The sequence below is a fragment of the Centroberyx gerrardi genome, chromosome 22 (assembly GCF_048128805.1).
Source record: "Centroberyx gerrardi isolate f3 chromosome 22, fCenGer3.hap1.cur.20231027, whole genome shotgun sequence".
Taxonomy (NCBI): Eukaryota; Metazoa; Chordata; class Actinopteri; order Beryciformes; family Berycidae; genus Centroberyx; species Centroberyx gerrardi.
This window is the reverse complement of record NC_136018.1, coordinates 15,249,667-15,273,352: the sequence shown is the minus strand read 5'-3', so window position 1 is coordinate 15,273,352 and position 23,686 is coordinate 15,249,667. Positions and strand designations below refer to the sequence as shown.

The following is a 23,686-nucleotide window of genomic DNA, read 5'->3' as shown; positions in this document are numbered from 1 at the left end:
CAATAACTGAAGTATTGAAATATCACCCATTTGAAACTTCTCTTACGGCATGACTGATAGCACAAAAGTGTTGTACTTTTATAGGATAATAGGTAACTTATAAATCCTTGTCGATGACAAAATGATGAATGGTTGACTTTTACAGACTGGATTCTCTACAGTTTAGAGATATGGGATGATGAAATTGAATGACATTCAGGTTATGATTTTGGAACAGAACTTGAATTAGAAAATTCACAGCCAGCACACTGTAGTGGATTGTGCCAGGGAGCTGCATGTCCCTGAAATTTTTAGATTGTTTTTGGTGTTTCTTGGTGTACAATACCTAATATGCATGATGATTCAAGTGGCTGTGACTGCACATCTGAGAGGTAAACATTGCTGTCCCTCCTGCTTGGATGCATAGTGTTTTATTTTTCATCCAGCAAAATCTTGCAACTGTTGGTGTATCATTCTTTGATTACTTTTTGGGAAATTTTAAAAGGTAACTTGAGTAAAAGCATGCAGTTAGCTTTATGTCTGACACATGTTGCTCTGCCCACATGACTGATGGTGCATGCCAAAAATGGACCAGCTGATACAGATGCCGTTGGAGAAGTCACAAGTTAAACTGCTGCTACTCTATTCCTCCAGCTCCAAGTGGAATTGATTGGATAATCCTGCATAGATGCAAGGCTGCAGGGCCGGTCTACAGTGGCCTCCCTCTAAACAAGCAAATAGATCACTTCAATTAAGTGTAGGCTTTGTTTAATTTCCAACTGGATGATGGGAGTTTGTACTTTGATTTGGTCTACTCTTAGTCCCCTCTTTATCTCCATAGTTGATGTACTTTTTAACCTGTAAGGTGGTTACCAATCGTTTATTGTCTGTGTGTAGGAGCGATGCCGGTGCCAGAGCAGCCTGCGGAGCAGGAGAAGGGGGCCATGGTACCCCCTGTGATGCCTGCCTCCAACGGAGACGGATCTGAGACAGAGACAACCTCCTCCATCCTCGCTTCTGTTAAAGAGCAGGTAGGCGCTCTCCCATGTGCCTGTGGGTGTGTGTACATGCGTGAGTTTTTTTGTTGTTTTTGTTTTTTTGCATGTGTGTCTGTGTATAAATATATTTCACAAACTTAACTTTGGCCAACCTCTATTGTATTTGTCTTTGATAGCAAACACAGGCATAGGCAGTTTGTTCTCTCTCTCTCTCTCTCTCTCTCTCTCTCTCTCTCTCTCTCTCTCTCTCTCTCTCTCATCCCTCGTAGCCCTTGAACAGCTTGTTTCGAGGCAGGTCAGAAGGTTGTCACTGTTATTCGGAGGAACAGGCACTCCACCGCTTTAAAGTGTTTAAAAGAAGCCCGAGATTGATGGGTGCCAAGGGAAAGCGAGAGCGTAATGGATGGAAATGATGGAGATTACGGGGCAAGAGCTGTAGCCAAGTAGACATAATTGAAAAAGTCATTAAAATCAAGGCAATTACTCAACGGGGAGCGTTGGAAGGTAGCTGCAGTGCTGCTAGGGGACAGGCAGGGCCGTGATACTGCCTGTTGTCAGGTTAGTTGGATGACTGGGGGGAGGGGAGAAACGGAGGTGATACAGCATGGCAGGGAGCATGCGAGAATGGGATGGACACATGGAAGAGAGGGAGGGGTAAGGGAGGATGAGAGAATAGGAGCGATGGAGGCAGGATGGGAGGGAAAGAAGAGCCGCTGGGCTGGGTGTTAAAGGGAGAGCTTGATGGGAGGAGAGGATAATGGCAGAGAGGAAGGATGGGTAGGAAAGGATGATGGAGAGAGGGGAGAGAAGGAAGGGAGGATGGGAGGGAGGGTGGGTGGGTGAGGAGAGGTAAGCGGAGGAGGTACAGGGGGTCCAGATGGGTGCAGGACCTTATCAGTTCATAACAGTATATTTTCCAGTGGAGGCTGCTGAGACAGCATGCAATACTGAGAAGGAGAGAGAGAGAGAGATAAAACAAAAGGAACAGAGACGGACAGAGGGAGAGAGAGCGCTGTGGGTTTGATTAATACAATTCTACGTGAGTGGGAGTTTGGTAGAGAAATGTCACTTTTACAATCGATAGCCTTGGAGATACTGTTGGGCGTGTGTGTGAGTGTGTGTGTGTAAGCATGCACAATATAAAGTCAGTATATTTTTCTGTGAGCTTCTTTACTTTATACTTCAGTGAAGGTCCCCGCCCACACACACAATGCTTGCCTCTGGTATGAAAAGACATTTTGAGTCCCAAACTCCTCTGAAAAAAAGCCCCTCAAGTTCACACTAATTGCATTGGGTGATTTGTGTTTAGCCTTGGACTTATTCCTTTGTGTAATGGAATACTGTCTCATTTAGATTTAGCTCATCAGGGGGCGCGATACAACATAGATTTATCATTTTGCCTATCTACTCTGAAGTTCTCCTTAATTTAATACCACAAAATATTCCATTTACCCTTACTGGGTGAAGGACAAATGCTGATGGCAATTTAAGCATTTTTTTTCTTTCGAATGGTGTTCATTTGTGAGGGTTTTTTCCCCCATCAGAAAACCTCTCAGTGCTCTGACATTACTGAGGCATTGAAGCGTGCAGGGTTTAGTCAGATCCATGCAGTGGGCCAGATTTGAACCGGCAGCCCCCCATAGTGGGAGACCAAATGTACAGAAGTTATCCAACATGGAATACATCACAGAAATATAGCCATTGTTGAAGTTTGATGTATTTTTTCTCCAGTGCTACTGCTCTGATACTTCTCCCCTGAGGAAAACATTTTTTTTAAAATTCAAAATGAGTTCTCTGTTCAGTCATCAGAAAGCATGGGGAATGCTCTGGCAATCAGGTTTTTTGAGCGACATGAGTTTTGTGTTACAATAAGCCTAATCAGCTGTACATAGCAGCACTTTGGAAGGAGTAGGCTGCAGTGGCTGCTGGAGTGCTAATGCAGGATAGATGCACGGTGGGAGACTTCTACAATAGCGACCGCTGCATTTTGTGACAAAGGGAGATTACTTTAAAATGGCCTTATTCCAGTGTATTAACCTGTGTACTAACCTATGGAAAAATATTGTAAGTACACAGTATTGTGTAGGTACTTGATGAAAATCTCTCAAATACATAATGTACTTAGAACAGTGTAACAACATCAGTTTAATGAAGCCATTTGAATGGTGTGTTACACTGTATGCTGTATTCTGGTTCCAGTATTCAATCTGATTCAATATTCACTAAGGGACTCAAGTGGTCGCAAGGTCTTCAAGTTTCAAATTCTACTGGTAGCAGCTTTAAGATTAGGCAACTAAAACAATTTGGTTAGGGTAAGGCTTGAGTCATGGTGAAATAAGAAAAACTCTAAATAAGAAAACTTTTTGGTAAGAGCTGGGATTGAACTGGGGTTGTCGGAGTTGAAGGTAAATGTATGCTGTTAAAAAAAAAGTACACTGGACAGTCCATTCTCATTCTTCACTTTACTGAGACAGTAGGAAAACTGAGAGGGTGTTAAGGAAGGGGAAACACAGGAGAGAGAGTTCAGCTGGAGTACATGTGGAACCAGAGGTACATGTCTCAACCAACACACCATCTCTAGGCACCCACCTGAATCTATTGCCTTCAGAATTATTTATAGATGAGGAATTACTATTGTATATATCGTACAGTATAAAATGATGCCAGTAGCTTCAAGGTTTAGCTGAAGGGAAAGTAAATCCCGCTCCCTCAAAAGCTACTGTTGATGTCCTTGAGCAAGACATTTAACCCTCAACTGCTCTAGTGGAGCTGATCAGTGGCCGTCAGTAGAAAACTGTGGTTGTACCGGGCAGCTCTCAGGTATGAATGTGTGTAACTATGGAAGCGGGAAGTAGGGAGTGCTGAAGGGAAGTGCTGAAAAACAGCATTCACGCTCAGCAAAACCCTTCTCTGCATAATTTAAGTTTAAAAAACACTAATGTGAAAATGATAATCACCATAATATGGCAGGGTGATTTGTATAAATGGGAAATGGGTTTTTTCACACACAGTATGTCAGCACTCCCTTTGCAGTGTATGTGAGGTCCTGTTGTCATATGTCACCAAGACAAATAGATGCAAAGGAAGAGGCGTTTAACAATTTGTAAACAACACCATGGTTTTTCATGAATAATACATTTACACACGTGCCACACATGTACGCACACAGAGACACACTTGACACACACACACACACACACACACACGCACACACACAGAAATCATAATGGATGGTGTGCACTATTCAGTTATGTGGTATTTTGTGATCTATTTGCATCCTATCAGCACATCTTAAATATAGAACATACTCTTCACTGATCTCTACCCAGAACCACAGGGTGTGTGTGTGTGTGTGTGTGTGTGTGTGTGTGTGTTTGCATGTTTTGTATGTGCAAGCGTGTAAATCGATGGATGTAAGATGTATGATCAAAGGTAAGCCTAAATGTAACTGTCACACCCTCTCTCTGTCTCACACTGACAGTCTCTGTCCAGGTGTGTATGCCTATGTGTGTGTGAGTGTATGTGTGTGTGTGTGTGTGTGTGTGTGTGTGTGTGTGTGGGCGCACGTGTGCATGTTGCTCCAGTAACCCAGCAGGCCCTCTCCCACTGCGGCACATCATCATGCCTAACACACACCTCTCTCCACCGTGGCTGTCCCTGCGAGGATACACACATGGCTTAGCCTCCATTTAGAAAACGCCATCTGTCTGCTTGTGTGTGTGTGTGTGTGTGTGTGTGTGTTTGTTTGGCCGGCCGATGGTTGTAGTAACAATGACATGTTATATGTTCATATCAGTGAAATTATTTCCCAGCACTGTTGCCCAGGAGGTTAATATGTTTTCGTATCAGTAGCTGTCATATCTGTCTGGCGCGTCCCTTCACACACACCTATGCAAGCATGCAAAGATACAGACATACATACACACATACAGTATGTACACACTAATAGACTATAAATGCATGAGCCTGGTCTCCTGAAATTTCATGAAAGGAGACGTCTTAAAATGCAAATAATGCGCTCCATGCATGAAAAGGGAGATAAATATGTTTTTCCATCATTAAGGGATTATGAGAAGGAGACATGACTAGAAACTGACAGTAGTTTGACGGTGAAATAGCACGGTGAAAGTGTTGTAGTCAGGGTGGTGGAAGTTTTCTACTGCTAGTGAAGTTTTCATGTTGTTGCATAAGTTTTAACCGTGATCAAAACCTTATGCTAACCTTAGCCAAATTGTTTTAGTTGCCTAACCTTAAAGCTGCTACCAATAGAATTTGAAACTTGATGACGAACCCTTGAGTCCCTTAGTGAATATTGAGTCAGATTGAATAATGGAACTGGAATAAACTTGTGTAAGGATGGAAGTTATTTTTCCCATGGCGCAATACATGTTCATCAGGAGCCAAATTCAGGTTAGTCAGTTGATCAGTCAGGTGTAGCATAGCTTTGCGAGTGCAGTGGCTAATCTGTGTGTGACAAAAAAATATATATATTGCTGGCGAATGTTTCATTTACAACTAGGTTTAGCTAGTAAAGGAGCTTTGCTTAACAGTTTGCGTAACAGTCCTGTTTTAGTTGAGGCCTCTCCTTTGTGCCGTAAGTCAATCCTTCTCAATCCTGTTTTAGTTGCGAAAACTTAAGCATTAGCTAACCTTTTTTACGCGTCGAACAGTTGAAAATGCCGTGTGGAATTTGTGCTTTTGTCACATAATCCTTTCATGGTGGAGGAATCTAAGCTTTACATAATTTGTGTCCAGAGTTCCTGTCTATTTAAAAAAAAAAAAAGAAAATCAATTAACCCCGAGTAAACGCATTGTCATTTAAAATAAAAATGTAAAATACAAATGTATCCAAGTTTACAAATTAATGTTGTTATTGTTGCCATTTGAGCACATTTTCAAAGCAAAATTTTGCATGCAAAAACGTTTGTGGATAGTCAAATATTTGTGGATTGTCCTCTGTGGGTTACACTTATCTAAGTCCAATAATTCTTCCACAGGAGTGAAGCTTCTGGCCAAATTGAACGGAAGTCACTGAGCCTGACAGGAAATCTGCTGCATGCAAAATCTCCACACTCTCAGATGAATGTCAACTGGCTAACTGCAATTTTAATGTTTCATATTTAACAGCCTTTCTACTGCTACAGTTCTATTAATTTGAATTGCCCAAGATGCTTTGCACTATGTTGCATCATGCCTCAACCTGCCTCAAGAAAACTCCACAGAGACCAATTTTACCAGTGCTGATCTGCTCCACAATCTATCAATGTGCTGCATATTTTCATTTGGCTGCTTTTTTGATGCCTGGAATCAGCAATGACTATTTAACCTCATTTCTTGTTAAAGTAATAATCCACAACTTTTTTTATGCATGTAAATGTCCACTTTGTTGCTCTTTATCACTGATTGATACTGTAAAATAGTGATTCAACTCATAACCAGTTCCGGAAAGCTTTTACATTTGCTGTTCTAAACACTCACTATACCGTGTAGGACCTTCAAGAGAAAAATCCTCTGCTGCTCAGGAAGTGATGCATTTCACGTTTACGGAAGCAGCAACAATGCTTTATTTGGAGTAAATAAATAGAAGAACTGGGTCGTTAGCATGAACAGTGATAGCCACCATGACGTAACAGACAAAGCAAAGAGCGCCACCTGCAGAAACCCAAACGTCATCGACAGAAAATCACAGGAAAAAGAAACAGATTAATTACTCTTTTATAAAACGTGTGATGTGTCTATATAGTGTAGATGTTGAAATTCTGCCAATCCGTTATTTGTAGCCGCTTCACTAGTCTCAGTAGAACAGCCCATGCTTGTTTGTTTGGGGGTTTGGGAGCGGCTGCCACTCCAGTAACGCCGAATACTGGCCACACTGTTGCGAAGTGAGTGCTGGGAAATGCAGTGCAAAACACCACAGCAATGATCACCAAACTCAAGAAAAATAAGAATCTTGTGGATTATCTCTTTAAAAGTAGCCTCATCCTCAGCTTTAGATGTCAACTTGGACATCTAAAAGCTCGGTTATTATTCTTGTTATAACACATTTTTATTTTAAATCAAAGTGCTTCAAGAAAAACCTCAATTATTGGGGCATTAGTAGTCTGTGACTTGTATCGACCTGTATCGCCGACCATGGAATTGCAAAAACATTGACAGTCCTCTGGCACAGCTTATCGTGGCCTGTAATGGCCAAAAATAACAAGGTCACAGTTTCACAATAGAGACGAGTAAGCTTAGTAATTAGAGCAGAGATCCAACAGAAACATGAAGAAGTAATACATCACAAAATATTGTAATAATAATAATTCTGTCATTTCTGTTGTCATTTGCTTTTTTGGCCGTATGTGTGGTTGATGAGGATAGGGAGTTTTTGACAGCCAGAAATTTCAGCACAGTATTGATCAATCATATCAACCCAGCGCTGATATGTTATGGTTATTTTGTGCTATGGGACAGTAAAAATGTTTCAGAGCAAGAAAAACACAACAGGAAAATGGAAAGCAGTAGGGGTAAAAACGGTGGTAAGCTGTTGAGCAGTTACCAAAAAATGCCTCTCCATAGAGAACTGTTTTTAGGCCTATTTAAGACCCAGTGTGTGAGGTTTCCTGAGGTGGCTTGGAGGAGCAGACCTAAGGCATGACTGCAGCTTTGTGGGGTAAGACGCTCATTGTCATTTCTTTTGAATGGAATGAAATGAGGTCTGTCTTTCAAGTGGGTTATTTGATTAGTAGTTAATAGTTATTGTTGGAGATGGCTCTGGCTGTTTTTTTACCATTCCTTGCCATTTTGAGTGCTGCTCTTCAAACGTGTATTTTCCCTCCCTAACCCGGAAATAATAGACTCCCAGCTGTGATAAAACATGCAGGCTGTGCTGGAAAAAGCACCATTTACATGTGTTTGATTCAGTTCCATTACATTTTTGGGCCTGGCACAGGGGCATTTTGTGAAATTTAAAAAAATATATACACATACCAATTTTTAACAAGTCATAATTTTTTTCCGATAAGACATTTTGCGGGGACACAGATTTTTCCACGATTCTTCAAGGCTATATAGTAATAGGGTGGGAAACAATGAAGCTAAGCTATCAGACGCTGAGTCATTTGGGAAGCCGACGGCAATGTCATAATTGCTGTGAAGGATTAAGTCATGTGACATTTTAGCCTGTTGGAATTGGTTAGATAATCACCCGGGTGAGGTCATCGCAGACAGGGAGGGATTTTTATTTTGGAAGACATAATTTTAGCACCTTGGACTTTAGTTAGACTGTAGTGTTAAGTATTGCTTCCAACAAATAGACATTGCTTTTCTCTGGAAATGAGTGAAAAGAGCATTCTGATTGCTTTGACATTTTCACATAATTCAGGGTAGAAATATTTGAATAGTTGTTTAAATGGTATGCCCGCAGAGTTTATCACGATACCATAACATGCACAGATGTACAAGGAATTATTGTTGTTGCTGCATTCTGTGATTTATTTTTAGATTTATCCTAATCATTCATTTAAACCTCTGAGCATTGATGACATAATAATTGGTTATGGAAACTACTTCCCACACACCCCTATGCATGCAGAATACAAGCATACACACACACACACATACACACACACACACACACACACACACACACACGCACACACACACACACACCATATTTTGAATTTGAAATTATTCAAACCTATTCAAACCTATCTTTTTACAGATAAATTGCTACATGATTCAATATGTCCCTGAGACGCACATCATATATCACTTAACCATATTCTTGTGTGTGTGAGCTTGTGTGTGTGTGTGTGTGTGTGTGTGTGTGTGTGTGTGTGTGTGTGTGTATGCTTGTGTTCTGCATGCATGGGGTATCCTTTTGCGGTTTGTGAGAAGTAGAGGTAATATGATGTATGAACTCAAATAATGAGATGACTCACGCTGGAGAGTGTGTGGCTGTGTGTGTATGTGTGTGTGCATGTGTGTGTGTAGCCTCTTCTCACAATGGCCCCAAGTCTATCATATGGAAATGTGGGCTGTATATTAGTGATCCACAGCTTAATCTCCATCATCATGTCATGGTTATCATCAATCTCTGCGATATCATCATCATTGTCATCAGTAGGAACTTCACATTTTCATTGTCATAAGAATTGTAGTTGCTGCCATCATTGTCATCATCATTCATCTTCATTATCGCCTTTGTCATTCTACTCCTCATCCACCATTATCAGAAACATCCACGCTTCCTGCATGTTACCGTTCTACACTGCCTTCACGGTTCTGTTCTAACGTTGTTGCCTGCGAGTTGAAACTATTCATAAACCACTCCAGTTATCGAGGGTTCACAACTGATGGAGGCTTTCATTCTGCGTATTTGAAAGCAGCAAGGTCTTTTTTAGAGCCGAGAGGGTAATGTATTCTATACTCTAGGCCGCTGGTTATTCTCCAGACTCCTTTTCTTCGCTGGAGTTTGAGTGCAGTTCATTGGCCTTTAGAGTGAGTTGAAAACTTTCCTCTGCTAATGCGCTCTCACCAAGCTTGACTACTGTGCCGGCTATTGACTATGCATATTCTCAATGGTTCGACACTCTCAAATACTAATACAACTTGCTTTGAAAGTAAGTTTGTGTAGGTGTGTGTGTGTCGTGTGTGTGTCTTGTCTCCCCCTCCATTTCTGCCTCTACTTTCCTCTTCCCTTTATCGATACCCTGTCTATTGCCAGGGATGACAGCTCTGATTTGCTACTGGTATAAATTAATTCTGTCTCAGGGTCAGAATGAAGGGGGAAGAAATTAATCCTCCCATTCCCTCATGACAATCAAATAAGGCAGCTGATGAAAACCTTGTATCTCCTGAAATGGAAATATTTCATAAACTAGAAGTCTTATTTTCCAATTGACACCCATGTAATTTTGAAATTAACGACAATGTTTTGAAAGGGTTTCATAGGTCCGCGGGTCCTGAAATCTACTCAACACACAGAGGACCATGTAAACCATAAATTTATGTTGGGGGGGGAAACCCCACCAAAATTGGAAGTTATAAGGTTTCTCACAGCAGTAACAACATCGAGGAAGCCTGTGCCTGGCGCTTTGCTCTTGACCTGCATAATAGGGAGTGTACTTTTTCTGCTGTGGCAGCGGTTAACTCTGAAATGACACCGTCATACCACCTTACAGTTAGAGCTTTGACAGCACATTCAGAGAGTGGATGCGCTGGTTCAAAGCGTTTTGTGCTTTGAAAAGATCTGCCAGCCTCTCTGCCAGTGGTTTTCAGGGTGAAAATTGGGTTCGGTGCCTCTTTCTCTGTGTGTGTCCTCAGTGTCCTTCAACATCCGCCTCTTTCACTGTGCCAGTGTGGGAGCAGATCAGTTAGCCTGCGGGCATACATTCTGGACTCTGTGTGTGCATGTATACTGTGTGTGTGTGTGTCTGTACAATGTGTATGTGTACATGTGTGTGTTCATCTGTGCACATGGGTGTGCATGTGCCTGTGCGTGCCTGCCTCAGTTTGTGTGTGTGTATGTATCCTGTGGATAAGTACAGTGTAATCCTTGAGATGGTTGTCTGTTAGGTAGGGAAGAAATCCTCCAGCTCTGCCAGTAAACACACCCAGCAGGAGAGGATGGGAGATACACATACACCACTTACACACACACACACACACACACACACACACACAGATATCCGATTACACTGTGCAGCCAAACCTGTCTCACTGCAGTGAAGCAGTTTTCCAGGGTTGCCTTTTTCATTCATCATTCATTCAGCGGAGAGCAATACCGTGTGCCATCCACTCTTACAGTGTGTCACTCCAGCCTTCAAAACACCTGATTCACTCGCAAATGCCAGGTGCAGGATTCATATGAAAGAGACCTATTCCTGCCACTGACTTCGCGGCTTTTAGATGATGCTAAAAGCTGCCAAGGTGACTAGTAATGGTTTTCATGCAGCTTGTGGGAGTGGGAGGTATGTCATGGTAATGGTATCCCCCTGCCATTTCCTCGCCGAAAGAGCATCTGCAGGAGACGGTGGCAGAGAGGGGAAGTGTTCAGCTGCCTCACCCTGGCTCAGAAGTGTTGTGGCTGGGGAAGAATTATTAGAAGTTGGCCCGAGGGCTGCTGTGCTCTTTGGGACTGTTGCTGTGTGTGTGTGTGTGTGTGTGTTTGTGCACACGCATGAGCTTGAGTCTGTGTCTGCCAGCGGTGCTGCAATGTTCCATTTAGTCAACATCACCCGGCCAGCACCCCCACTGTACTGTCACCCTCATCATCACTGTTGTACTGGCAGCTGGCAGACTACACGCTACTGCAGCTGCCACGCTCTGGGCCGGAGAGAGAGAGAGAGAGAGAGAAAGAGAGACAAGGGCAGCAAAAGGGAAAAGACAGAGAAAGAGAGGGAGAGGGAGACATTAGAGAATGTCAGAGCCAGAGATGGAGGGAGTAGGGAGAGAGAGAATGAGGAAGAGAGATGGAGATGGAGGGAAATGTGCACTGTGTGAGAAACAGAGATGGAAAGGTGGGGGGAGAGAGGCGGTGAGAGAGAGAGGAACGGAGGGAGACGATGGAGAACGTTATTGGTAGGTGGATAAATTAAATGAGAAAGAGGAGGAAGGAGTGGGTGGGGGGGTTGAGAGAAAAACAAGAGAGAGAGAGAGAAGAATAGAGAGAGAGAGAGAGAGCTGACTTTCAGTGGCAGCCTTCCAATACCCAGCAAGACAACCACCAAACCAGACTTGCCAATTACCGTTTGAAGGTCAATCAGTGAAAGTGGAATCACAGTACAATGCTGTTTGTACACTCTCTGTGGCGGGGATAAATGATCCAATACCAACACGCTGAGGCTGCTGGGAAGCTCCAAAAAAAAAAAAAACCTTTCTCAGGGAAAACAACCATAAAGTGAAAACTAAAACTTTTCGATCAAAGATGATGAAGAATAAGGATGCGCTCACACTATATGGCTTTTTTGTAGATGAAGCGCTCCCTCAACTGCAGTTTGTGCTGATAATTTGAAAAAACGAGTTGCAGGACGTGCACTTTGCTTCTATAACGACCAGCTGCAATATAGCTGCCACTGTCAGCAAACACAACTTCGGCACAACTCTCAGACACTTGGCAGAAACCCCCGTACCACAGCCAATGTGCCCCATGCTGACTCTAAAGAGCTAGAACAGCTACAACCAACTTATTTACCAGTACTTTCTCCATTTTCATTGTGGTGGTTGTTATCGTCGTAAACTGTCAGCTGCCTACTGTGAAACCCATCCTCTTCTACCTTGAGATTAGTCGTCTCACAAAAAAGCTATCCACGTTGTCCTCTAAAAAGCTGAACTGTTCTCAACTTTAGAAAGCGCTCTGCTCTACCCAAGAAGAGGCCATGCGCAGTGACACTTCCTGACCTCCTTGCAGCCGCTTCCCATTGACTTTAATGTAAATGAGGTGTTAGCAATTTGCAAAAACGCAGAATAGTGTGAACACACACACTTATATGGAAAAAAAATCCATTGTGTTACTCTGATATACCTAGCTGCCACAGTTTTTATTGATGTTTTGCTGGAGCACAACCACTTCAGTAATAAAGTTAAAGGCAAAGTAGGGTAACAGAACTTCCTTAATATCGATTGTTTGTTTTTAGGGATATATGCTCCGCCTGTTTTATGACGCTGAGCTATGTCTATAACCACCATGAACAACTGAAAACTGGGTCGAAAGTCTGCAGCTTGCAAAGGTTTCCCCCATGATGCTCTTATACGCCTGGACCCAATATTAATGTGTTCATTTGTTATGTGTCCGCCGTCCCCTCCCAGAATTATACCTGGTCATTTCTGAACGTTGCAGAATCCTGTAGAACCAGGAAGAACAATGACATCGTTAGACAGGAAGTGTAATGAGGCGTGAAATCAATATGTACAATCCTGCCTCACCCGGGGCATGCTGGGTAATGGAGTGTCAGGAGTGCTTTGGAGCTGTTTTAATCATTGGGACCTTGAAAGATCCACACATAAACAAGCTGCTTACTGCCAAAATACCACAACCCCCTGAGATGAGGTGTGTGTGTGGTTGTGTGTGTGAATGTGTGATTATTTTTACATAATTGGCAGATCTCAAATGTGAACAGTTGTTGAACTTCAACCGAAGAAAGCTCTGCGTCCATATGCATGTACGAAACACAACGAAGCAGCATGTTCGGGCATCTCTGAATGAGTTTAGTGTGTGAGCAGGACTGTGAGCCCCCACTCATCAGTGTATGATCAGTGCCATCTCCACTCTGGGGATCACAGTGACCCCCCCCCCCCCCCCACACACACACACACACACACCCACACACACCAGCCCCCTTACTTCCCCAGCCTTCCTCCTCTCCCTCACCCGGGCTCCGTTTCATTAGCCTTTAACGCTGCGTCAGAGCCCAACGCTGATCCTGTATGTGAAGTAAGAGCTCTTCCCGCTAATCACTTAGCCTGCCCCCCTCCATCCCCACTGCCATCACCCCCCACTCTACCTGCATGCTAATGCTACCTGAGACTCAAATCTGGCTCCGGCTTGCACATATTCCTGCATGCTGATGAACTTGTTAGCAATATCTTGAATGCTAATATTGCAATAGCCAAAAGGCTAATGCGTAACCTGAATGCTAATAACATCTTGAACAGGAACACCTACAGGTAGCACTGTAACTTCAGTACTAATGACACAAATTTTGCACATAGCGTTTGTTAGCTCTCGTTCCTCAAGCAATACTGATCTTTTGGATAGTGGCCAGCATGAAGCAATAAACAAGAATTTACCAAGATGAATCCGTAAATCCTAACCTCGCCCAATGTAGTGAACAGTGTAAGATGGACTTAAAATCGGTTTCTCTGGTCGATATCCATTTATCCTTTGTTATTACTCCAGCAGTCTATGGCGTGAGCAGCTCTCCGGGGCTCAGCAGGTCTAAAGCGGTACAGTAATGCGCCGTGGTAATGTTGGAGCTAGCTAGCACCCCGGGGCTATGAGCGAGGCCTGGAAAACTGCAGGGTGATGTGTGAGAAAAGCATTGATTAATTGAACGTGTCTGTCAGGGCCCTTTGTTTACAGGCAAAGCTAAGCGTTGGGGTCAGGCACCAGGGGAGATGTTCCTGTTGGATAGAAATTGAGAAACATTGTTGCTAAATCCTTCAGCTGCTCCATTGTCCTCTCCCCCCAGTACGTACCCCCACCTCGGACATAGCAGATGTTGTTGGAGTGGATGTTTGAATGTACCTTTCCTATATGATCTCTTCACTGCTTCCACTTTTCTAGCTACATTATATTCATCACTTTGTGTGGGCTACTACTTAACTTAAGTTGCCGTCTCTGTCGACAGTCTCTCCCACTGCCTTTAAAATTGCACCATGCTGATGATACAATGCTATTTATATCCCTGAAACAACTACAGTTCTTCTTTTTTTAGCAGAGTGGAATCATTTTAGCTTTAGTCTGCATACTAGAGTTCAAAGATTGACTTGTTCCTTACACTCGGTGCCACTTCATCTGGGTCTGTAGTCTGGCTGGCATGATTAGAAAACATGAGACAGCCCCGTGTGGGTAAGCTTTATCCCTATTGAGAGGAAATAGGCCTTTCATTCTCCTTGAGTCCCTATCGATCTGAAAACGAGAAAATGGAAAGATTACTCCGAGATGGAAAGAGCCATTAAAGAGCTGGGGAGTCAAAGAGGTTAGAAAATGCCCCGGTATTTATCAGTTCAGTGGCATTTTTTAACCTTTATTTATCCAGGGAAGGCTTGCTGATTGTGCATGCTCTTTTTCAGCAGTGCTCCGCTTCACATTCATACAGTTACACAAAGTCACACCTGGGAGCTGCCCAGTACAAACAGTCCTCTACTGTTGGCCACTGAGCAGCTCCACTGGGGCGGTTAGGGGTTAAGCGCCTTGCTCAAGGGCACCTCCACGGTAATTGTTAAGGGAGGGTAGAGCATTAATCATTCGTTTTCTCCTGCCTACCCAGTTTTTCTAACCTTTAGGCTTCTAGTGTGCAGGCTTGGAATTGACAGTATTTATTGCAGAGGATCAACTTGAGAAGGGGATGATGTAGGCAATAGAGCCTGTGTAATTATTCACAATGCTGATGTAGCAGTCATACAGACAGGGTGATGATAACAGAGTTTAATCTTACTCACTGTGTTCTACATTAATGCATTGCATAATTTCTGGCTGTTGTTTAAAAAATCTCGCCAGCAGATGTAGTCATGACTTTGAGCTGTGAGCGGCTTTGGACGAAGAGAGTCTTTCGGTATACACTGCACCTAAAACTATATCTCTTGCACTGGTATAGTTGTTTTTATGAGGCATACACATGCCCATATTTCTGGCGTATTATATAGCATTATGTCCCCAGCATATGATATATGGTTTTGTGTTGGGCATATATGCAACATTACATCTCCATATGCTGTTCAGCAAAGTCTATTTTTGACTTCAATTATCTCCATAGTCACATTCAGTGTGATATGTCACTGCACTGCAATGCACAGCACAGCAGGAAAGCTCAGCTAAGAGCTTTGCATGGCACTCTAGCCTTCCCCCCTCGGCATTCTAAACAGATAAATTATGATCACACTTCTCTGCAGTTGTCTGGCCGCCAGGGTTGACATATACACTGTAAAGAGACTGGCTAATGAAGAATGGCTCTGTCATTGGAGTTGTCTCGAAAATAAGGCAGATCACTCCATCTCTCTCTCTCTCTCTCTTTCTCTCTCTCTCTCTCTCCCCGTCTCTCTCCCTCTCTTTGTCTTCTTTACTTTCCTGTCGTTTTCTCACTCCCTCTTCCTTTATTCCTTTATTGCTCCATTGCGCCTCCACCCATCGTTCATTCTTCCTGTGTTTCATTCTCTCATTGCATTCTGTCTGTCTGGAATAAATGAGGTTTTGGTGTTGCGAATGCATCACCCCCCTCTCCCCCCATACTACCCATAGTGCTTTGCGGCAGTTGGAGATGTGCATCTAACCATCTCTAATGAGCTCGGTTGCATTTGCCGCTGTTGTTGTTGTTGTTGTTTACGGAGCGGTAATTTGATGTTGCCATAGAAATTGTCTCTTCTAAATGCGCCCATCATTACTTTGTGCTTAAATCCATCATTGCCAGTAGCTCGGAGGCGGGCAGGCAAATGGAATTTGATTAATATGATTTGATATCATTTTTCCATTAACTTCTCTAGGAACTGTGTGTTGGAAGTCTCTGCTGTGTCCATTAGTTTATATCAAAGTTGTTTGAAGGCACTATGCTAAAGACAATAATGCACTGTAAAAATGTCAATGTTAAATAATTTACACTCATATTCAGTCTTAAAATCTTCTGATGGTGCGAGATAATATACACTATTTCCAATGTAATTTCACGTGTTTAAAATTATTCTTTTTTTTATATATTCCAGTGCCATCAAGACAAATTCCTTGGCCTAGATTTATTCTACTTGGCAAATAAAGTGATTCAAATTCTGATGAAGAACACTGATTAACGAGATTCAATTATTAAATAAAGATTAAATGCAAAAAGTGTGGTTTATTTCCAGAGTCTTCTCTTCTATGAGTGACCGATCAAATTTTGCCAAGCCGTGTCATCACGTAGAAATTCCCTTTGAACTCTGTTTCTGGACCGGTTGGTGAATATTTTAGTGGTGGTAGGGGGTGAAACCTCATTCGTTATTTTTTCCTCTTCTTTCCCAGCACTTTGGGGTGGAAATGTCATATTGTCAGTGGGAGATGCCCTAGGTAGCAGCTTTACCCAGTCTGGCCTAAATGTAAATGTCAGTTGAGATATTCTAAAAAAAAAGTTGCTGGATGTGACTGTCAGAACGCCCTCTCCCTCTCTCCTGCTCACTCCCCCTCTCCCCCCTCCTCCTTCCCAACCATTTTCCTCCCTTTTCCTTGTTTTACCCACTCCTGGCTGTCCCCTCCTTTCCCCCCTCACTCTCTTTCCCTCTTTGTTTCTTCCTCTCTGCCCCTCCTTTGCTTTCTAGCCTTCAACTCTCCCTCCATACTCTTGTCTACTCTCCCTTTGCCCTCTCTTTCTTTGCTCCCTTTCTCTCCCTCTCTCTCCTCCTCCCGTCTATCTCTCTCCATCTGTCTTATGTCTCTGTGGTACAACTCTGGTAGAGTGGGCTGCCAGTAACTTGTCTGTCATCTGTCAGTTTTGTTGCCTTTTTTTTCTTAACTTCATTTCTTAGCCTCATTTCCATTTCTCCTGCTTTCCACCCTTGATTTTACCCCATGGTGTGGAATGAGTTCCTGAAACTTTTCTGCACTTTCTCACAGTTCTTTCTCTTCCCTGACCTTATCCGACTCCATATCCTTAACCATCTTCCACCATCTCCTCTTTCTCATCTCTTCCTCTTCCTTTCTCATTCTCCTTTCATCTGTCTTAGCCTGTCATCTTTTCTTGTCTCCCTTTGTTACCCTTTGTCAGTCTCTCTCTGTCTTTTTTTTCTCTCCCACTCTGTCTACCTACCGCAGTGCTTTTCTGTCAATTTACCTCTCTGTTTTGCTTCGCGGTTCTTGCCTCGGGTGTTCTGGCCCAGACCAACTTTGCCCCTTCACCTCCGGTGCGATATGGGGTGTTAAGGCTAACACAACCTGCCTGTCAGGGGAGATTTATTCCCCCACCTTTTGGAGCTCTTGATCGGGGCCCGTGTGCATCTGTAATCTGCCTTTGAGAGGTGAGGCATTCGCCCCACACCGGCCTGGTTTGGCTCCCCTGGCTGGATGGCTGGGGACTGGGTCTGTCAACGCAGCATTAAACATTTAAAACTCTGTCTGTGAATCCCTCCAAGCATAGCAATGGAGCCAGCAGTCTCGAGTCTGGGAACCACGGAGGGAAACCGAAGAGGGAGAGAGAGAAAACTGTGAGACCGCTACAGAGAGAAAAGACAGAATACAAGGGCTAGACTGTCAGGGGACACTGATAAAGAGTGAGAGAGAAGAAAGTCTCTTTCTGTCGTTCGCTGGGAGACAGTGAGACACAAGACTCAGTAGCTATCGCTGTAGAGGAGGCAGAGGAGGCACACAGAATGGAGACAATAGTCCCTTCTGCTACTCTGGGCCAAGCCAACCCATCTCTAACAGGTGTGACCGCGTATTGTTGCAATGCCATTTTTTCCATCTCAATCACCAAGAATAGACTGGACTGGACTGTGGAATCTCTCAATAACAGAATTCAATAGAGATACATCCCCAAGGTGCTACTTGTTGCTTTGTTGTCAAAGGGTTTTCCCTGGCTTTTCATGGATAAAGCCCAAAATCTGTCCTCCAAAAAACAGTGGGCCATTTAATAATCTTCACTTAATCCAATAGGCCAATAGACTTAATCCAATAGGCAGAAATGTGCCAACATGCAGCATTGCCAATGCTAAGCCAGAGAGGCTTGATACGCACTGCTGCCAAAGTCAATCATAGCACGACTACATTTGCAAGAGATGAGTCAAGTGAATGAAATGAGGGATTTAGGGAGAGCAGGAGACACCTGGATAACCAAATCACATTAAGACTTGCAGAAGAGAGCACTGGTTTTCTGGACAAAATTCGATAACGCACTGGCATCATTCTTAGTGTTGATATTTCTTGTGTGCCAAGGTACACATTTCAGAAATGAGACTCCAGGTGTTTTTGGACAAACTCTCTTCAGAAGAGTTCTCCAGTAGGTGGGTTTCAACAAGTGTCCCACCACAGCTGTGCTGTGTGTACAACTGGTTAAGGTTAGGACGAGCAGCTCTGAGCAAGTTAATTGGCCGTCAGTGGTCCCCGCGATAGATGATTTTCAACAAGCTGTTAACTATGGCTGTACCATCACACAGCTGGCTTTGAGGTCAAATAGCTCCGGTTAACAGGTGGGCTTGCATTTCAAGCGTTTTCTCACATTTTGTTGGCATTTTGCAAATCATGCAGATTAAAGGAGCTTTTTAGTCAGATGGCATACCTCACTGATGAACCAGCTGTAATTGGCGGTCTGTCACTGATCAGTCAATGATAATTAACTCCAACCTAGAATTTGCGCTGACATTTGCCCGTTGAAACAGCCAATTACGGCACATTGAGGAAGTAGAGCAATCAATGGCATTCACATTCCCTGACCACACACAGACACACACACACAAACACACACATGGAAAGGATGGAGTACAGGCCTGTTAGCTGCGTGACCATCTTGACAAAGACTCTCTTGATCCTAAAACGAGCTGATGTCTCCTTCCAGCGGGGATGCGAGAACAGCGCTGTAACACCTGAGCTCAGTGTCAGCACCTCCTCGCCTCTCCTCACCTCTCTCGCCATTGCATTTCCTCACCTTTGCTCCCGCGATTCTGCCTCTGCTCTCCTCACCTCTCCTCTTCTTCCCTTCCCTTCCTTCCCTCTCTTCTCTGCTTCTCCGCCGCTCTCTGCCTCTTTTCTTCCACGCTCAAACAGAAAGACACAGCGCTGTTACATGCCATAAATACAGACAAGGCCATAAAGCATTTTTTATTACAACCAGCTCATTGTGCAGATAGAGGGAGTGCATTGGTGCTGTAGGAATAATTAGAGGGACGCGACGGCAGAGATGGAAGCAAAGGCCCTGATGAGATTTGATTCCATGGTAGAATAGAAGAGAATGACAATAGAAGAGAGGCAAGGGTGCTAATCTTTTTCTATTTCATTGTAGCTGGAATATAGTAGAATAGAGTAGCATAGAATAGAATAGAATAGAGAACAAGGCTATGGGCTGAGAGGAGAGAGTAGATAACATTGTGATAGCTATGAAGTACTGTAAGAGAAGATGGCAGAGCAAGGTAGATGGATAAAGAGGGAGAGAGAGAGAGAGAGGAATGGAGGGAGGCTGAGAAGGAGGAAACAGGAGGAGAGTGACAGAGTGTGATTCAGAGACAGAGAGAAGGGGTGGAGGTGCAGACTGAGTGTTTGCCCCGTGGGTTTGGCTGGCCAGAGGTGAGCCAGCAGACAGCACAGCGTGTCACTCTACATTTTGTCAAGAAGGCAAGTTATTTCTGGAGGAGGCGAGCTTCAACCTTAGCGACTTAGGAGCGTTTGCTATTGTGTGCGTGTGTGTGTCTACACAATAACTTATCCTCTGTTCATGGGTGCACTCAGCTACCCACAATGCCCTGCTGAAATTTGTATCTCCCTAAAGGCCTCGTTGACATTTCTGTCTCTCTGTCTTTCAATACCCAATGTTGGATTTGCTCTGTAAGAATGTGTGTATGTGTGTGTGTGTCCAGTAGGCAAATGATCAAAGGAGCCTACTGTATATGGGAGTTTGTGCTGGTGTGCCTTGGGGTGCATGTGTGTATGTGGCTCTGAAAGTGCGAGAGAAGGTGTGTGTTAGCGTGCATGCTAACATATTTTGTGTGTGTGAAAATAAAATGTGTTGCATATCTCTCTTCCTCTCTCTGTTACACCCTAATGAAGCCTTTTATGGCTCATACACTCTCCTGAGAGTCCCTGGTCAACACACACTTGCAGACATTTGCACACATAAACACAAGCATGCACATATGTACACTTATCTCTCTCTCTCTCTCTCTCTCTCTCTCTCTCTCTCTCTCTCTCTCTCTCTCTCTGTCTCTCTCTCTCTACTAGGCTTAGCCCCATTGTTTACATATGGATAATCCCCAACACAAACTCTAGGAGGAAAACCTTCCAGGGACTGTAGCTCATCCACTGCAGCAAAAGCGACATCTGGACTCGAGCATATTTTATCATACAATAATTGGCCCCACAAAACTGGTAGTAGCTTAGTACTGAAGAAACAATATGGAAAAAGGCCAAAGGGATTTTCTACTGTTGCTGAGGGAAGAAAAGAGCAAAGGAAATAAGTTCGATAGAAGGGTGAAAGAAGTATGAAAGAGGGAGGAAGCAGAAGCTCAAAAAAAGATGAATGGATCGATAGAAGGAAGGAAAGAAAGATGGTTAGAAGGATGAAGGAAGGAAGTAACGACAGAAGGAGCTTAGGACTTAAAATGATAGGTGAAAGAAGTGTGACAGAGAAAGAAAGCAGTTAAGGAGACAAGGAAGTAACTGAAGACATAAGATAGAAGAGTGAATGATGTGTGAAGAAGGCAGGAATGAGTTTTGGAAGGAACGAAAGAGGGAAGGAAGGAAGGAAAGAAGGAAGGAAAGAGCAAGGAAGAGGGGAGGAACATAGGAACCAAGTCATAAGGGCATAGCGTACGACACTACATTAAGAGTGAAAAGAAACACAGGGAAACAGGGAGTGAGGGAGGGTAAGATGTGAGACGGGTGTGAAGGAGTGTGAACGATTTTGACCATGCTGTTTGCTCCGCACACACACACACACACACACACACACACACACACACACACACACACACACACACATACATACATACATACATACACCCGTACTCAATCGCACTCTCCAATCTCATTCTCTCCCCTCACCTCCTTGCCCATTATGGAGCTAATGCTAAAAGCCAAAGTGCTTTCTAACCAGCCCTCAATTAGATAAAAGGGCCCCTAAAAGGCTGCTCTTTGCACCTAACCCCACCTAACATGAAACCAGGAACATTGTGGGGAGGTGGTGGGTGGTGGGTGGTAATCATATCCTCCACCTCCTTAATCACCTTTGCCTTTTCAGTGTGTAGTATTTGGCGCAGGAATATTTCTTACATCTATCGTCTGGGCACTGTGGCTTTGACCCTTGAACTCCCTACTTTTGGCTGCTTTTAATCTAGGAATGTGATCAAGGAATTTAACCTTATTCTTATTTAGCGCAAGCTAAATGCATAAAATCTATTCTAAAGGCATTTTCTCTGAATGTAACGTCTTTATGGATTTTATCTGGCTTTTTTGCACATTGTAGGCTTAAACATGTGAATGCAAGTCAGAGGTCAGAGTATATTCAAATAATTTTGAGTTAACTTTGCTGGAGTACCAGACACGTTTTCCACATCAGGGCAATTCAGATAGTCAGGTCAGTTGGCATTCAGAGAGAAGTGTACTAAAATGACTTTCAAGTGGTTACCTCTGATCGTCCAAGCTTTCTGAAGGCGGCAGTTTACTTACAACTGTCAAACTGCATTGAAATAGAAACACAGTCGAACATGCAGCCGCATACAAATTTGTGTATTCTCGCTGTGGCTTTGTATTGTTTGTTTACGCCAGTGAGGGTACATGAAGATTAAACAGGTAACCGTGATCTAGGAAAAGTGGAATTAGCTTCTAAAATAACTCAGCAACAACAACAACAACAACAATGGCGGTGAAAGAGCGACACAGGTGGCCTTTTCCACAAGGTAACATCACCAATCACGTTTTATTCTGCAAACTTGTCCTGTTGTCCATACAAATTTGCCAAAATTAACTTCTGCAGCAAGTATACCATTGCCTTGACACTAGGGTTGTTGCGGTGGGCGGTGTTACCGGTGGCATTCGGTTTTGGAGTCCACATCGGTGGCATTAGCCCCACACCGGGAATACCGTTATTTTGTATTTTGTAAAATAAAAGCACATATTCAGAGCTTCCATGCTCAAGTTAGGCTACAAAATGATAAATGGACATACTAACAACATACTGATCACTAAATCTGATCACTAATATGACAGATTAGGATGAATAGGATTAATTATTTGTCCTTACCTAGTGACAGCAATGTGTCCAGTACAATCCAAATGATCACACCGAGAAGCGTCGCTAGAAACGCGTTGCCACCAAAACCATTGTTTTCCTATGGTACGGTGCGCCTGGCGCATGCTCTTCTCTTGCGACACACGTCGCGTTTTTCTGGCGGTTTTTAGGCGCACATAAAAGTTAAAATATTCTCAACTTTTCAGCGCAAGGCGCGGAGTCGCACCGCTCGTCAATGTCACATTTGGGCCAGGCAACCAATCAAATCAAGCAGAAGGCGGGCTTTCCTTCCTGTTTTGATGCGGTTTGATGTGGTGGGAACGGTGGGACAGAGGAAAACACAGATGAAAAGCTGATATTAGCGGTCTTTAACCCGGTCGCACACGCAGCCCTGCTCCACAGGCCATCAAGCTGTTTTGCCCAACGCAGTCTGCCTAGGCGTTTTTGAAGCAGATGCGCCTGTAGTGCCGTTTCTCGGTGTGATCACCCCTTAAAGAAGGGCAATATGCCAGAATCTGCACTGCACTCACATTAACTACCTGAGTGTTGAGCAGTGTTATAAATCGCTGATTAAAAAAAAGTGTTACGTTTACAAATGCCGTTAACCTGAGTTTGGAGAGGAATTATAAGTTTCACTTTCATTGTAGTGACGCTGACTTTGATAGCGCTTTGACCCTCTAGTGGCGACAGGCGGTATAACCGGTGTGACCGGTGTTGAGGAGGGAAACGACACCGGTGTCAAAATGACACCACCGTGACAACTCTACTTGACACTCATGTATTGTCCTACAGAATTTGGCAGACCCGTCATCTAGCAATTTAAAACAAACACTATGAATTATTTGCAAATGTTATTTAACCCAGGTTTCACACACACACACACACAGGCGTACGCGCGGTACATATGCAGGTATGTCCGGACACACACACTAACGCTGACTCATCATGCAGGCCTCTTCAGGCTGATGTGCTTATACACACACAACTCACAGTGACATTTCAATAAGCCTATCAACGACCTCACTCCTCAGCTATCTCCACCCATTCCATATATCAGCTGCCTGGCTTTGCAAGGCAATAACCCAGCGCAGAGCACCAGAATGAACCGAC

General features: G+C 43.6%; 1 protein-coding gene across 1 annotated transcript in view; it reads left to right on the top strand.

Annotated features, from left to right (window-relative positions):
* Positions 1 to 881: 881 nt before the first annotated feature.
* ctnnd2a (catenin (cadherin-associated protein), delta 2a) overlaps positions 882 to 23,686 on the top strand; it is a 248,375-nt gene continuing 225,570 nt past the window's right edge. Inside the window, exon 1 of the mRNA XM_078291542.1 lies at positions 882 to 1,010. Within this exon, the coding sequence (XP_078147668.1) occupies positions 882 to 1,010 (129 nt within the window). The remainder of the gene's footprint in view (positions 1,011 to 23,686) is intronic.